Raw genomic sequence first — 16,869 nt, forward strand, 5'->3', positions numbered from 1 at the left:
TTCCCTCGTGCATTCCTGGGTCCCTGTTCTCACACACTCCTTTCTGCCTGGATGAGGGATGTGGTGTGACAGCAGCTCAAAGGGAGGCTCCACGGGGAGGCTGAGCCTACAGAACAGCTAACCATGGCCTGAAGGGACAGGTTTTCTTCCCACCTCTCATGCCTGCTGTCTCTGGCACTTGTCAGATCTCTTTGTGAGCTCAGTGGAGGGTTTTCACAGAAATCTGGGGAAAGGACTGAGTGCAGGATCTAGCAGAGAGGGTGATGAGCCACCGTGCAGCTGGGACTGCAGCAATGGAAGAGGCTGGGGAGCAGTCTGTGTGAGACATCCCCAGGCTGTTGGCATGCCACTCCAGGTGTGACAAATTCCTGATGATCTTGCTTCAGAAGTAGCATTCCCTGTTTTTTTGACAAGCTGCTCTGAGAGGACTGCGAGTGACTTCCCTGCCTGTTTTTACTTTTCTGTAATGGAAGGCTTGGATGGATCCAGCATTATATTTCTTTCTGCAGTGACTGGTGTGTCATCAAATTTCTTCTGTCAGATGACATTTTACAGATGTTTCAGAGCTTTAACTAAGTTGTGCTAGATGGTATTAAGAGAAATACTTTGTTTCCCCACACCTGTCACACTTTGTGACGCTGACTGGGTCATAACAGGTGCATGAAGAGTATGGGTAGAGTCTTCTGACAACATTTTGAGTTGAAATGGGCTGTTTTGCTCTGAGGTGGTGAAGTAATTGTAATTCCTTTGCACTGGACTCAGTGTTTTAAGAGAGCAGTTAAAATTTGGAGCCTATTATTCTTAGGTATTTGAAAATATTTTTAGCTTACATTTTAAAAAATCCCAACAGCCCACGAAAAAACCCCAAAAACAACCCGAAATACAAGGATCGAGCACAAGGTGTTTCAAAAGTGTAATGTTGCCATTAAAACAAACGTTTAGTTTCTGATCGAGGTGGTTTTCCAGCCCCTCTTACAAGCTGCTGTTGTGTCTACATTGGTTTTTCAAGAAGCTAGAGATCATAATGGAAAAAATGAAATCTCATTGGTGGACATGAAGTGTCTTTTACTATCTCAGTCTTTTTGAGCTACCCTCAACCTGCATGAGTAGTAGAACCTTTACCCAATAGCCAGTTTTTGTAGGTGACTTAACTTTACTTGTGCTTCATGCTATATTATAAAATAGCAGTGGCATCATTAGGGAGCACAAAATCTTATTAAAATTATTCTTGTGCTCAACCATAACCCTGAAAGTTTTGGCACCACTTAATTGTTACGATGTTGCTTACAAAGTAAGCATGTTTCTTACTGATTTACTCCCTCAGCAGATTTTTTAAGTCATTTCAAATCTGTCTTCTCTGGGAGCAAATGGTGAAGTGGGACATTTGTGCTTAATACTTGAAACTTTCCCCATCTTAAATTGTATTTTGCACTTGATGTGGAAGTTTTTACTCAATGGGACTTGATAAAGTTGTTTTCCTTTACATTTACAGACGTCACACTGAGTAGAAAAGCAAGTTTCAGAAAGCTTATCCAGGACTCTAGAGAGTTGAGCAATAGTGATACTGTCCTTGCAGTCCTGTCAGATACCAAGGTCACAGATTGTATTAATTGTATGAGGTTTAATGTTTCCTTGAAGTGGAGCAAGGGGAAGTATTTTGGTGGGAGTCTCTCGTATCCTGTCTACTTGAAATATTTTGTTTTAATTTGTAAGTATTTTGACCTTTTAAAGTTGGATTTATGCTTATAGTCACTTTCTTGTTTTCAGTTAAGCCATAACATTAAAACTGTGACCTTACGACCAAATGGCAGAAAACTGTGCTGCCTGATGCTAACACTAAAGGATACCAGCTTTCTGACAATTGATAAGGTACCTTTTAAAGATGCAAATGAAATGCGGATGTATTTGGATGCAGTCCATCAAGACAGGGTTCATACTGGTAAGTGCAATTGTTGTAAATCATGTTGTAACATTATGGAGAGGTGTTGTGTTTTCTTATCATGGTTTAACTATATCAAACAGCAGCTAAGCCCCAAGCATCTGCTCACTCAGTCTTCCCAGTGGGGTTGGGAAGACAGTGAGAAAGTGAAAATGAGGAAACTTGTGGGTAGAGACAAAGACAGTTTAGCAAGTAAAGCAAGAGCTGTGCACGCAAGCAAAACAAATGAGGAATTCACTCACCACTCCCTGTGGGCAGGCAGGTGTTCAGCCATCTCCAAGAGAGCAGGACTCTGCGCCACTTCCTGTGGGCAAGCAGGTGTTCAGCCATCTCCAAGAAAGCAGGACTCTGCCATGTGTAGTGGTGGCTTCAGAAGACAGACACCATCACTGTGCCTCCCTTACTTCTTTCCCAGCTTTGTACACTGAGCACAGTTCCTCATGGTGTGGGATATCCCTGGGGTCAGCTGTCCTGTCTGTGTCCCCTCCTGGCTTTCTGTGCATGCCCTGCTTCCTGAGGGCTGATGTGAGCAGCAGCAAAGGCCTGGACTCTTTGTGAGCAGAGCTCAGCAATAACTATAACATCTCTGTTATCAGCAGAATTTCCAGGACAAATCCAAAACTTAGCCTTATCGTCGCTACTGTGAAGAACATTAACTCTGCTCCAGCCAAAACCAGCACACAGCTTCAGCACATTTTGTCTTTGTGTTCCTGGCTTTCTCTGCCCTTCTGTAAATGCTTCTTTCTGGCCTCGTAGCCCATTTTTTGTTTTATACCTTTCTTATGCTGAACAATAATCAGAGATTAACATATGGGATTTGTTTATGTTGTGTGTTGGTATTTGAAAAGTTGTTAATCACCCATGCACAATCTCTTAGTTTTTAATTTTACTTACTTTACTTTGTTCTTTTTAAGGATAGGAAGTTTGGTGCCAAGTGGCTAAATGACCAGTATGAGGGATACCCATAAACACGTGCTTATGTCTCTGCATTCAGAATATTGTAGTCTGTTGTAGTTGGCAAGAAATCTGGCATGCCCTTTCCAAAATCAACTCCAGCTAAACATTTTGCAAATAAAAATTGCAGTCAGTTAAATGACACTCAGATCAAATATTGTGTACTTTTTCTGTCAGCTGGGAAACCCTCACAAGGATCTGGCAGTTTTGGAGGTGTGCTGGGCAGCAGGACCACACAGAAGGAAGCTAACAGGCAATTCTCTTACATAGAGAACCAGGTTTGTTAAATTGTTAAAATTTTTCCTCTCTAATTTTATTCTGTTCCTCTCATTCTCTTTACTGTATGTTGTAATGGCACTGTAAATACTTTACAGCCAAAGTGTTTATAATCTAGAGAGCTTGGAATAGATGGGTATGGGGTGGTTGGCAATGCTGTATCTTGCTTGTGAGGAGACATCTGTATGAGTACAAAAGGTCAGTGTGTGGCTACAGAAGTCAGACTATGTTCTTCACATATGAGCTTTTAGGCAAAGAAGTAGAAATAGGAGGAAAGTACATGGCTGAAACTTGCTTCTCACACAGTTCTGATCTCCCTTTGTTTTATGCCAAACACCTTCCATGTGTGTGACTGTGTCTTAGTCACCATAGGTCTTAATGAGTTTAGCAGACTTCAGCCAAATGTGTACATTGAAAAGCAAATGATCAAGGTTTATGTCAGAATAAAGTTACTGAATTTCTGGCATTCTGCTCACATTTTTGTGTAAATTTCATAGACTTTCCCCAGAAGTTGTTTTCCTTCAAAATATTTTTTTCTTCTTTTTCTCCCCAGATTTCATGGTTTATCTATTAGCTTTAATTTACTTTGTTATCTCTGTGAATATACTTATATTACTGCCCTGAGGGAGACTATTTCTGACATTGTCCCAAAACAAATTCTACATGTTACCTTAAAGGCAATCTCACTCTAAAAGCTTGAGGCTGTATATACAGTGGTGAGATTAGACATGTTCAGTTTTCAAGTCTAAAATTGGCCAGCATTCCTTAGTCAACCAATTATTACCTCTTTGCATTGCATCACATATGGGGCTTGTTTGGCCCAAGGCAGTCAGGGCACTGTTTTAATTATGTGGGTTTTAATACAGCTTTTTAATATTTTTAATTGTAATACCACCCAGGATTGGTCTGGGGATAGTTAGGAATCATGCCTTGGGTTTTTTTAATGTGAAAGCTTGTAAAGGAGATTTTAAAAACTGAACTTCAACTGACTTAGCATTGGAAAATGGGAAGGGAAAGTGGTTACTGCAGTAGAGTTTAATGCTGATGACTAGTATGACTCAGTCAAAATTTTACCTATGTCTAATTAGTGTTTAAATTCTCTGAATGTGTTACAAGTAGTATCTCTCCACCTCTGGATTCTACACTGTAGCAAATAAAAAGTGGTGGAAATCATAGATTAGACTAAAGAGATGCTATTCTTTCACTCTTGGATTTTCTCCCTGGCCCACTCCACTTGGGCTTTGCAGACTCCTCCCAAGAGAGTGGCTGTGGAGAGTAAGGAGGAGAACACATTCCGCAAGGTGCTGGGGACCCCAGCGAGAGGCTCTGTCAAGAATTCTGCTGGAGGTGGAACACCAAGCAACAGGGTGAACATTGCAGCATCTCCTGCATCATCAGTCCCTCACAGGACAGGCTTGTTGGAGAGTCGGTAGGAGGGTTTTCTTCTTACTATGATACTGTAAAAATTCCTCTCTTTATAGAGCTACAGGTGGAACTCAGTACTCTGAGACATAAGAAGGGGATATAAATCTTTCTCTAGTTTTGCTGTTACTTTTAACAGGATGTTAATACATGCTTTTATAGCCTCTGACTGGTACTGGCACTAGAGCTTTTAGTACAGCTTAAGAGCTGGGCAGACCAAGTGCTTCTCTGTATGCTATAAAAGTGGAGATTGCAGAAGATAGGTCCAAAATGCATGGGAAGCATTGAGGAATTATGTTCAGTTGGAAGGGTCATGACTAACCTTTCGGAAAGAATAACCACAAATTTTTCTGTCATCAGTGAAAAGAGGAAAAGAACACAACCCCCTGGTTCAGAAATGAGTGAAGATTATCCCAAAGAGAATGATTCTTCAACGTAAGTAACAGTTGTTTCTGATTTTAAATTCCTTGTTCATTTGTAAAGGGATGTGTTTCTGAAAAGAATGCTCTCAGCCAGCCACATGGACCAGCTTATGAATACATTGTGTGCTTGAAATGAGGTATGTCTTCAGGGTTAATAAGGGAAATACAAACTACTCCAGCAGTTGATTTCCATGAACTGGCACATGCAAATTTTGTGTCATCAATCTTTTGTTGATTATGTCAGTCAGAACTGCATGTGGACTATATGTGCTTTGACTCTTCTTGAAACAAAACTGATTAAGGGGAATTGCCATTTGAAGAAGCAGCTCCATGTGTTTGAAGCCAGATTTAAATGTAAGAGGGCTTGTTTAAATGAATTATGTGAGTTAAACTTACGTGTGAGTGAAGTTCTACTGTTTGTGGTCAAGTATTAAAGGTGATAGGAGAGAAATGCTTTAAAGCAAGTTGTAAATACTGAGCAGGAGTATCCCATATCTTCCATAGTTGCACTGCCTTCCACTCTTCTCTCTGTAGGAATAATAAAGCCTTGGGTGATCCAGCATGGAAGTACTTGAATAGTAGCAGAGAGAAACAGTTGAACCTGAAGCAGACTGAGGAGAATAGGACATCAGGTAAAAAAATGAATGTAAAGCCAAGTGATACCTAGCCTTGACTAGTACAATTTTGGCCCTTTGGTACAACTTCAGCAAGTTGCTGCAGAGGTGGTTTTTTCCTTGTCTGCTGTGCCATTAACTTTGTTGCTTCCTCCAGAGCCATATATGAGATGCAAATAGCCTGCCTTCATTTTCAAAGCCTGTCCTGCTCTAGTGTGGCCTTGACCTTTATTCTTCAGAGCTGATGCCAGCCCATGAGCCAGCTTGCTTGAAAATTACAACAAGCAGCTTCAAACTGTTCCAAGTTGCCCTTTCACTTGGGAGGGGGTTTCTGTAAACTCCTTTTTGCTTGCTTTCTTACATATTTTTAAAACTTCCCTTTGCTCTTAATGCCCATGTGAACTGTAGGCTGGTTTTTGTGATTGAGATGTCTACTGTTTGCTTTTACTTCCTTATCTCTTCCCCAGAACTTACAGGGCCAGGACTTCTGTCCTGTTTGTACCGAAGTTCTGTTGGATACTGCTATGGGACAAGGCTTTACAGACAGTACAGAAATACTGACAATATGTAGATAAGCTAGCATGGCAGCATTGTTCTTCAGTTTTATGAATCAATACTTAGCTGATTTCCTTGTTAAAAGGAATGCATTCAAGATCTTGTTTTTATGGGGGAATGTTGGTGGATGCATTGTTTTTTAGTGCATCTCTGGCACAAATGTGTTGCTGGAAGAGCTGGTAAAGTGAATGTTTACCTCCGAATGGAAATCTGGTGTTGTCTTCAGAGTCAAAATTAGAGTCTATGTATCCCTGCAAGTTCTTGCAAACTTCTTTCGTATATCTGCATTTCTGAAAATTGCATGGCTCAAACAATTTCAAGCTGGAAAAGAAGCAAACAGTTATTCATTATTCAAACTAAATTACACTGAGATTCACTGTAATAGGTGGGGTTTTGACTCGAGAGCATTTTTTTAATGTGGCACCATGTGAGGCATTAGAGTCTGAGGATCTGTCACAATGATGTCATAGTAATGAAACAATCCTATTGTGCCCCAAGTATTTAGTAATTTACTGTGGGAGTTTGGAGTGGGAGGAGAAGCTGTTTTCACTTCTGCATGTTTACCTTGAATTTTGGGAGCACTGCATTAGAAATCAGGAGTTTTCTGTACATGTGTCTTGTCTCTCTTAACAAGAGGTAGATATTTATTAATTTCACATAGTGAAGATAATGACTTCTTAATATTTCATATTGCACTTTGAGTTTGATGAAGACTGAACTGAATATCTGAAACTCCATCATGCCTTTACTTACATATCGTTAATATTCACATTATACTTTTAAGCATATGTACTATTTGTCTCCCAACCAATTCTAGAAAGCAGGATTTGAGGATTTTTAAACCTTTTGACTAAGTACTTTCAAACAAGTTGCTTATTGTAAAAATAGCTGTGTAACCTGGAATGAAATGTCGTGTCTTTCCTTCTCTTTTAAAGGTGTTTTACCACTGCAGTCATCATCTTTTTATGGTAGTCGATCCTCTTCAAAAGAGTACTCCACTGGCAGTTCCTCCCTGGACAGGTAGGGCTGATTCACTAGAATGAACTGTAAATAGCAGTTGTTTCACAGGAATTAAGCTCTTCAGTTTCCTGTGTGTTGATCACATGGTGCTTAGATGCATAACATGGTGAGTTTTGTTGGGTTTTTTTTTTTTCCCCTTCAGGAGCACAGTCCACTTCTTCAGTGTGTGTTCAATTGCCCTGCTTACATCTACAAACTGTAGTTGCTGCTTGCAAACTTGCAATAGAAAGGCTTTGTAAAATCACTCAAGTCTGTTGTAGTTGTTGTGAATAACTCTAGATGGTTCAAATTGTATATAAACTGTGGAAGTTAAGTCTGAACCCTTGCTTCATTTTTCCCAAGTAGATAAATGGCATGCAATTCTATATTTTAATAACAGTATTTTAGCAAATTCTAAATCCTGCTAGCTTGGGATTCTTCTTTGTCAGGTGTGCAGTCAGACTCATGGTCTCTGCCCTAGATAGATGAGATACAAGATCAGGAGAGAAAAGGAGTATTGTCTGTGTTTAAATGTTAGGAATTGAGGTCCATAGTTGGTGATTAGGTTACAAGAACAAGAGACTGAAAATAAAGACTCTGGCCCAGATGTGAATTTTAAGCATATCCTGGGAGCAGTGATCTCATGCTATGTAATCATTCTTCCTCTCATCATACAGTGTGGAGAATTATTAAATTTATAAGACCAAAGACTTGGTTATACTGTGTGCACACCAGTGGATATAAGAATATTTAACCAAGCTAAGGATTTAACACTTCTGGGGAGTTTTAAACACTTCCAGAAGAAGTGTTCTCTGTCACACCTCTTTTTCACTGTGATACATTCCAGTTGTCTTGTATGGATTTACCAGTCCTTGTCCTGCACAGTGGAAGTGTCTTCCACTGTGATTCCAGTGTCATGGACTATAGCTCTTTAAGACAGAGCATACTCTTACACTTTTTATGCTTTTATGTTTCTAGGTCTAGTGTAACCAGCCAGACCTCTTCAGCCAAAAGAAGCCTGGGATTCCTTTCTCAGCCTGCTCCTCTTTCTGTTAAAAAAATGAGATCTAATCAAGATTACACAGGATGGAACAAACCCCGAGTGCCCCTTTCCACCCATCCTCAACAACAGTTGCAAGGGTAAATTTAATTTTACTTTATCTAGCGTGCATACTTTGATCATCAGAACATGCACATTCTTGTTGTAATTATTTAATTTTAAAAATAATCCTGAAACTAATGAACACTGAGGGAAGGAACACTTTCCTTAGTTTGGAAGATATGTATTCTTGAATTCACATCCTGAGAGTTTCAGGGACATAGTAATTTCAGGTAATTCATGTTTTTTTAATGATAATTCATTTCTTTGTCTTTATGTGTGCATGTACATATATATATATGTACACACATATATGAATTTTTTAAGAGTTTTATTGTAGAAACTCATGGGTGTTTTCCTGATAAATGCTGCCTCCCATGAGTTTAGGCTGAAGGGCTGGGGAACAGCTCCAGTAAGATGCTCTTTGGGGAGTAGCTGAGGTGAATATCCTGTGTGTTGGTAGTGCTGTGTTTAACCCTGACAGCAGGTTTGCACATTGACCATTAGACACAAAGTATTCTTTTTTTTTCTTTTTCAGGTTTTCGAACTTGGGAAACACCTGCTATATGAATGCCATCCTACAGTCCTTGTTTTCAATTCAGTCTTTTGCTAATGATTTGCTCAAACAGGGTATCCCATGGAAAAAAATCCCACTCAATGCACTTATCAGGTAAAATTCACATTCTGTGAAAGCTGTTTTTCTCCTTCTTTACTGAGAAACCATTTTGGTAATACTGAAGCAACTTGTAGAGGGTCATTTGCCTGTATAGATAATAAAAGAAATCCTAGAGCTCTCTGTGTTTTGGAGCTTTACTTTTGAAATAGGAAATCAGCTCTTAAAACTTACAATATTGAGTTACAGGCATTCTTTTACTGTGTTTCTAGTGGCAGAGTGAAATGCTTAAGAAGAAAATGTAAGAAATTGCAAAATAATTTAGATGCAGAAAAGTTTCTTCTAAGAACTTTGCCATGTAGAGTTTAAGCTTATCACTAACTTCACCTGATATGTGGGGGCTTACGCCTTTTGTTTAGTAGCTGTGGAAAGTGTTCAAGTTTTGCATACTTTATCTTTCTCTACATTCAGCCATTTGGGATTTTTTATTATGTTTTCTCTGGTGCACCTCATTTCTTTTCTGTCACTAAATAAGATGCAGAATTATCGGAACCATTTGTGTTTCTGTTCCATCATTTTTTTATATCTTTTGATGTAATTTTCTATTTTTGGTGTGTCATCTTGAACTCTTTCTACACTACTTGGGATCAGAGGTTGTTCCATGTGCCTCTTGAAATGTCCTTTCTCTAATTTTTATAGAAAGACCTCTGAAGGTTGTGCTCCATATACCTAATGGGCAGTGTGTGATCCTGTACAAGTCAGAGTTGATACTCAAAGCATCTACTTTGTCTTCTCTTGGTTTGGCAATATCATCTAACCTGGTGACTGTTTTTCTGGTTGATCAGTGATTGCTTATCAATGGTGCTGTGGTTTCCTAACATGCTTCACTGAGCAGCTGCAGAGGGCTGGGACAGCACACGCTGTTCTTGGAGTTCAGCACAGCAGCAGAAACTTGTCAAGCTGCAGGAAACTGAGCAGATTCCTGGGGTTAACTGAGTATTAGCTGTTGGGTTTGGGATGCAAGGGGATTATACAGGTTTTCCCTCTGTTTGGGTTGGGGTTTTTTTGTATCATAGAATGTGACTTCTTCCTATCACCTTCCTATGTATGCAGCTTGACCAAAATTTGTGCTTGGAATATATTTAGTGTGTATGTCCTGTGAAATTGTAAAGCAGTTGTAAAAGACAACTAAATCACAGTAGCTGAGAGGCACAAGTGAAGTTAATTTCAAAAGTTTTGTAGCAAAGCTAACAGAAGCACTAGCTTGAACCAAGGAACTCTTCGTGGTTCTTTTTGCTACAGCTTTTTTCTCTGTTAAAATGTTTTTACTGCTGAAAGATGTAAGGCTTGAAAATGAGTGGAAGTTTAAAAATAAAACATAAATAGAAACCATTCTGACCATTCCAGTTAAATTTTGTGTTGCTTATTTTGGTACTGTGTGATATCATATTTCCTATCAGTACAAATGTTCTCAAAAAGCATTATGAATTTTTTCCTCATTGTAAAAGAGGAGAAATAAGTTTTTAGAGCTTTATAAGGCTTTTCTCTTTACCTTAAAAGATTGTGGATTGGGTTCTTTTGTTCATTTGAGTGCTGTTTGATGATGCCTTCAAATGAGATCTCAAAATACTTGAAATGGAAAAGGTTAATTACATGTGGGATATCTTCATCCAGAACCCCTGAACCACTTATCACAGGAGAAAAGCTTTTAGGAACTCTTAAAATAAGGTATCATTGAGTTCTATTATGTTTCTCTAAAGTCCTGGAAAATCAACCAGTGTTTCATTGTCTTGACTTCTGCAGACGTTTTGCCCATCTGCTTGCTAAAAAAGATGTCTGCAGCCCTGAGGTTAAGAAAGAGCTGCTCAAGAAGGTGAAAAGTGCCATTTCGGCTACTGCAGAGAGATTTTCTGGGTACATGCAGAATGTAAGTATCATTGTCTGGAAACAGTTATGTGCAATTTGTCCAGTGGTTGAACTGCATTGAACACCTGTCAAGCTTCAGCTGTGTTTGGCAGTGACTTTGGGTTGAATGGCAGTGATTGTTAGAGCAGAACTGCCTCAGTGTTACTGAATGCAGTGAACTGAATGTAGTTCACCAGTCTGTGTGTGTTTGAGAAAAATACTGAATGAAGTTGTACAAAGCCATTTCATTGCATGTGCCTTGTTTCTAGGATGCACACGAGTTCTTGAGCCAGTGTCTGGATCAGCTGAAGGAAGACATGGAAAAGTTAAACAAAACTTGGAAGAGTGAACCAGTCCCTAATGAGGATAACTCACCAGGACGTGCTTCTGATGACCTGTCAGCCACCAAAGTTTATACATGTCCTGTTATCAGTAACTTAGAGTTTGAGGTTCAGCATTCTATCATTTGCAAAACGTAAGCAAAAAATGCTTGACAGCTTTTTTCACACTTAAAAGACTAGGAAGTGTTTCCATCTCACATGACTTCATCTGCAGGTTGTAACCAGAATTAAGAGCTATGTTTCATCCAAAGCTAGATATTTAGAAAGATACTCTCTTGCCTAGAAATGCTGTAAACTTCACACCACGCTGTCTGCTGCTGCAAGCCTTCTTTAAACAGTTTCATACCACCTAGTTCTTCATTGCATTTCCAGTGGAAAGCCTTTGTGCTTTGCTCTTTGTGTACCAACTGTATGGAAATAGAGAGAAAAGGGGGTTTCAGCCAAGTAATATTTCCTCTTTAAAAAAGGTAAAAGGGGATGGCATGTTTTTAATTTGATCTTTCTAAGGGCTTCTAGGGAATGGCATTTTCTTCTGTCTCTCTGCATTCTTGCAGAAAAATATGTCAACCAATATGTTTGGGCATTCATTGTGTGTGGCCTGTGCAGCAGATGTGTTGAGCTATAGCAGTCACTTTGATTTCCTCTATACCTTATCTTTTGCCTCTCCAAAGCAATCTGTGTGTTTTACTTCTTACCCTTACACAAATGTTTCAATTTCTAAAGCATCAAAAAGAAATTGCAAGTTCCAACTCTGTTCTGAGCATCAAACAGTTCCATTTTGATGAGTAAAAATAGGGTGTATATGTTTATATATGTTTATGGGGAAGTCACTTTATCCTAAACCATGAAAGTGTTCGTTAGTTTCAAGTTTATTTTTTATCAGACTTGCACAAGCATGTTTGTTTTTTAGGTGTGGTGAAACAGTCACTAAACGAGAACAGTTCAATGACCTCTCCATTGACCTTCCTCGAAGGAAGAAATTCCTTCCTTCCCGATCCATCCAGGATTCTCTTGATCTCTTTTTTCGGGTATGTACTTTGAGGGGGGTTTTTATGCATTCTGGAGTGTGTGCAGGTTATGCACTATATGAAATTCTTATTGTACAGCTGATTATTAGTTTCTATGATAGTGGTTTGCAGGTATGTGAGATAACATTGCACTTTTTAGAGGTTTGTCCATTAAAAGCATATGGAAGTTTATATTGTAAAATGCTGTGCAGAACTTAACTGCTGTAAAATAGGTAAACTTCCCAATGTTGTGATGAAAGAGTTGAGGTGTAAACAAATACAGAGGAGAGAAGGGAGGCTGTCATATTGGGATGATCACTCAGGAAGTGCTTTCTCTCCTGGGCTAGGATGTTTCAACAGTTTGTGTACAAGCCTTAATTAGCATGGAGGAAAAAGGTCATGCAGGTACAGTAATTTAAAAAATAAACAGCTATAATATGTGGATACTTACTTTGTAAGATGAGCTTCAAGGTGAAGCTTCTGAAAGCTAAAAATGAGCCATATGTCTGTGAATTGGTGTTGTATTTTGTCATATCTTGAGACAAACCTTTTTTTCCCTCTCTGTATAGATAGTACTTTCAACAGAGAGAATAGCTGACGTGCTTTTTCTTCTAAAAGCTCATGGGGGGGGGTCTTACAATTTAAAAAAAATCCTGACATTTTAATGCAATTTGATTTCACTTAAGGTAAAGGGCTTGTGGGAATGTTTGATGGGCAGGTTATGTAATTTTGGGAAAGAAATGCTTCTCCTTCTGATGTCTGTTCAGAACTCTACTCTCATGTAGCATATCCTTGGTAAGTTTAGGTGAGGATACCTTTTGAGGAACAAAGCAGAGGTTTTGAATAAGAGGGAGAAAATTTCATGGCACCATCCTTCACCGAAGGTTGTTAGGGAAGGAAAAAAAAACCCAAACAAATCCAGTGTATGGGAGAGAAAACTGTTAACCTCACAAGATTGTCCCCTCCCTTTGGAAGCTATTTTGTGTCATAATGGTGACCGATTCACTGGTCTCCAGTAGACTTGCAAGAAAAATTCCTTCTGTATTAGTGAATATGATGTGAAATTTTGAGGTCTGCTGGCTGACTGCTTATTAAATGTCCTCTTACTAGGTTAGCTTGAAGGTGATTATAATTTTAAGGGTTTACTGCTGTTTTGAAGAGTTTGTGTAACAGGTGTGATGTATTTTGGTTGAGATCTGTTTGAATTCTCTTGTTCCACAAGTCATTTCTCTGCTCCCTTAAACAGGCAGAGGAGATTGAGTATTCCTGTGAGAAGTGCAATGGAAAGTCTGCTGTTGTCACACACAAGTTCAACAGGCTTCCCAGGTAAATGTTGACACCTGTTCCTCTCCTTCCTGGAAGCATGTTACAAAAGTGCAAGCAAAAATCCCTTGAAGAGTAAAGCTGGGAAGATGAGCAGGACAGCATGTACAGTGGTCAGTGTGTGAAAGAGGTGCACCTGCAGTCAGTCTTCATGCTGGTCTTCATTTTTACTCTAAATAAGCCCTTGGAAACCCTCAGCAATACTTGTTTCTTCCTCCCTGTCCCTACACAAGGAGGACTAAGTTTTCCCCTTCCTCTTTTCTTGGGGTTTCTGGGATGTGAATGAAGCAGATACAGAAAACATATTCTGGAATTTTAATATTGTACAAGTTGAGTGATGCATGTGGCACCTGTGTCTTGCAGATAAGAGATGGTCAGCATTTGCCTGCCACCCCAAAGTAATAATTTGGTTTGGTCAGGTGAATGCTTTGGAAAAAATGCTTACTTGGATTTTGAGCAGGTTTTCTTTGACTTCTATCTTGAGATGAACATTTGTCCTTCTCTCACCTCTCTCAGGGTCCTGATTCTTCATCTGAAACGTTACAGCTTCAATGTAGCATTGTCTCTCAACCATAAAGTGGGGCAGCAGGTGGTTATTCCCAGATACCTAACCCTGCTCTCCCACTGCACGGAAAGCACCCGGCTGCCGCTGACACTGGGATGGAGCGCCCATTCTGCCATGTAAGTGTGCAGCTGTGGTCCCTGCTCTGCTAAATCGTGTGTGCCACAAGGCAGGCACTTGTCAGATCTCCAGAGGATGTCTGGGCAAGGAAACATTACAATTATGCAGCTTCAGATGTGTGCTGCTGGTTTTGTAGTGCTGCTGTCATAAGAACATGTTTGAAAAGGAAGCATGATAGAAGCAGTAGGAAGAGATAGTTGGGCATTATCTAGGGAATATTTGGTAAGATAATATTATTCACTGTCCTTGAAAATAACTTTATATTCTTTTTAAGAACACTTCTGTTGGTAATTTTTAAAATATAGGCCTCTCAGTCCAAAGTAATCTAGATTACCTTTCCCTTCAGAGCACTCTAACTCTGCTTAGAAGACAAAACATGCTACCTTTTTCTGCTGATTTCCATTTGCACCTCCTGTGCTGTCATTAATTTTTTATCATCTTTCCTGTACCACTATAGTATCTGAGCACTTTGCATGCTGAAAATACTCTGTCCTTTTCCCTGAGACTGTCATTTCTGTACAGCTGCCTGACCTGAGACACAGAGATTAAATGTGCCAGTTGTCACATAGAAGGCTTGTGGTAGAATGAGGAACAAGGAACCCTTGGGTCTCTTGTAGCCTCTGCTGAGTGACATAGCCAGGGTATCCACAGTGAGCTAGGACACATCTGGTGCATATGTTCAGCAGTGTGGCAGCTGTTTTGCCAAGTCTTTAGTGGCATTTTGAGATGTAAGTGGTTGTTTCCCATGAGTTTATTAAAACAGTAGAAATCTCAACCACAACAGTTTGTGCTAACCAGAGCAGCAGTATGTGAAAATAGGTTGGAAATAGCTTTCCAATGTTTGGGGCTTTTTTCAGTCATGGAAGCCATTGTGGTTGACCTGGGAGTGGAAGGGGATCTAGGATGGAGAGAAGCAGCCTTGGTTTAGGGGGAAGATTAGAAAAGATTGCTGTAGTGGCTACATTCTGTTTGATAGATGTGTAGTGATAGTGATGGACTTTGAGGAGCCCATTAAAGAATTAAATGGAGCAGGAAGTTGGTTCAGAGGAATCTAGGTAAGGCAGGAGAAATTAAGATGTGGGATATGCCAGAAAACCGGCTGATCCAGACAACAGCAGGAGACTGTGGTTTGGGAGCAGGAACTCAAGTGTTGGTGGGAATAAAATATAAAGGAATGAGTTGTCTTGACATGGGAGCCAAGAGCCTTTAATTTGTGAGCTGGTCCCTGAGGGTGCATCACCAAGAAGTGAATCAAGTTTAAAGGATTATACATGGTTTTGAACAACTGTTGTTTATTTATAGTGTGATGAAGTTATTACTGTAAATCTTAGCAATTAGCAAGTACATAATGGTATTCTGCTTGTTCTTTTGGTCATGGATTTGCATGCATAGCAGACAAGTAAACACTTATTTTTTAAAGACTGTAACTACTGCAATAAATTATTTTGCTCTTTTAATAGTTCCCGTCCATTGAAAGCCTCCCAAATGGTGAATTCCTGTACTGTAAGCACTTCCACACCTTGTAGGTGAGTTATAGCCCTGGAGTGTCCATGTCCAATGGCCTGGGGTTTTGTGGCGTAGTTTCCAAAGCATTTTTAGATTTTCTAGTTCTTTTCTGGTTTTTATGTTGTAAATTATTTCAGCTACCGTCTTTTTTCATATCTGAGTTTTATTGGTATTACATGGTAGCTGAAATTAACATCAATGGTGCAATTTGCCTAGTTTAAGAAGCAAAATTATTTCTACTTCTGCAATCTAGCTCTTTGTTTTGACTCTGTGGAGCCAAAATAGGTGTTTTGGGAACAGGTGGTTGGTTCCTTAAGTTTATTTGCAAAGATGAGACAGCCAGTTTTTGATGCTGTGAAAAATGTGATATCACACTGGATGGTTTTGCATTGAGGGGTGCTTAAAGACCAGATTTACTGATAAAACAGAAATTGTGACTTCCTCAGACTCCTTTGTCTTCTGTACTAAGGAAGCAAGAAAGTATCTTAATTGGAAGAGCAAACAGGAAAAATGAAAAATTGGTGCATTTTTGTGCTTTTTATATCTGGGTGATGTGAGAAGCCCTATGTCCATCTTAAAAAACTCTAGTCAAATGATTTATGCCAAATTCTGTGTGTTAATGTGGCTTTGCCTCAGATGAGTTCAGTCTGGAATTGCGAGTTGATAAAATGCAGAATCCTTTGCCTTAAAAGCAAGAGCCACACACTTAGTTACTTTCAACTTTGTAAGCTGTTATTGCAGGCTTCAAGAAAACATGTCAGCTACCCAACAGAATATAGCTTTTCTGAAAACCTTGTCTGCCATATTAATAAATTGTCATTGTCACTTGTTGCAGTTTGTTCCCCAGTTGAACAGTGTGAAAGCAATCCATCAGCAGTTACTTTGAGACATGTTGGTATGATGCTACAATGCTGTGCAGTTCTATAGCCATGTTTTTAATTTACAGAAAATACACTTTCAAGTCAAAGAGCTCTGCAGCACACTATGTAGATTCTGACAGCGATGATGAGCCGTTGAAACGCTCTGTTGCCCATAGCCAAAGGTTGTGTAACATACAGAGCAGAGATCAGCAGCAACTGCAAGATGAGCCAGAAAAGGTAAGGGAAAAACCCACAAATTTTCATGTGCTAGATCCTGTATGTGCTCATGTCTGCTGTGTGCTTTTTTTAGCATAAACTGCGTGACATTGATGTCAGATGAGGTTTTTTTCGT

The 16,869-nt window shown here is 39.5% G+C and overlaps 1 protein-coding gene across 2 annotated transcripts in view; it reads left to right on the plus strand.

Annotated features, from left to right (window-relative positions):
- Positions 1 to 16,869, plus strand: part of USP37 (ubiquitin specific peptidase 37) — a 35,154-nt gene that overhangs the window by 2,563 nt on the left and 15,722 nt on the right. For both annotated transcript variants that reach the window (XM_039697288.1, XM_039697280.1), the window contains exons 3-17: positions 1,768 to 1,939; positions 3,071 to 3,171; positions 4,417 to 4,598; positions 4,952 to 5,026; positions 5,548 to 5,645; positions 7,118 to 7,202; positions 8,160 to 8,321; positions 8,819 to 8,950; positions 10,697 to 10,820; positions 11,068 to 11,273; positions 12,050 to 12,167; positions 13,393 to 13,472; positions 13,986 to 14,150; positions 15,612 to 15,677; positions 16,604 to 16,754. In XM_039697288.1, coding sequence (XP_039553222.1) covers positions 1,768 to 1,939; positions 3,071 to 3,171; positions 4,417 to 4,598; positions 4,952 to 5,026; positions 5,548 to 5,645; positions 7,118 to 7,202; positions 8,160 to 8,321; positions 8,819 to 8,950; positions 10,697 to 10,820; positions 11,068 to 11,273; positions 12,050 to 12,167; positions 13,393 to 13,472; positions 13,986 to 14,150; positions 15,612 to 15,677; positions 16,604 to 16,754 — 1,917 coding nt within the window. The remainder of the gene's footprint in view (positions 1 to 1,767; positions 1,940 to 3,070; positions 3,172 to 4,416; positions 4,599 to 4,951; positions 5,027 to 5,547; positions 5,646 to 7,117; positions 7,203 to 8,159; positions 8,322 to 8,818; positions 8,951 to 10,696; positions 10,821 to 11,067; positions 11,274 to 12,049; positions 12,168 to 13,392; positions 13,473 to 13,985; positions 14,151 to 15,611; positions 15,678 to 16,603; positions 16,755 to 16,869) is intronic.

Source organism: Passer montanus, unplaced genomic scaffold (assembly GCF_014805655.1).
Source record: "Passer montanus isolate IOZ18808 unplaced genomic scaffold, ASM1480565v1 scaffold1, whole genome shotgun sequence".
Taxonomy (NCBI): Eukaryota; Metazoa; Chordata; class Aves; order Passeriformes; family Passeridae; genus Passer; species Passer montanus.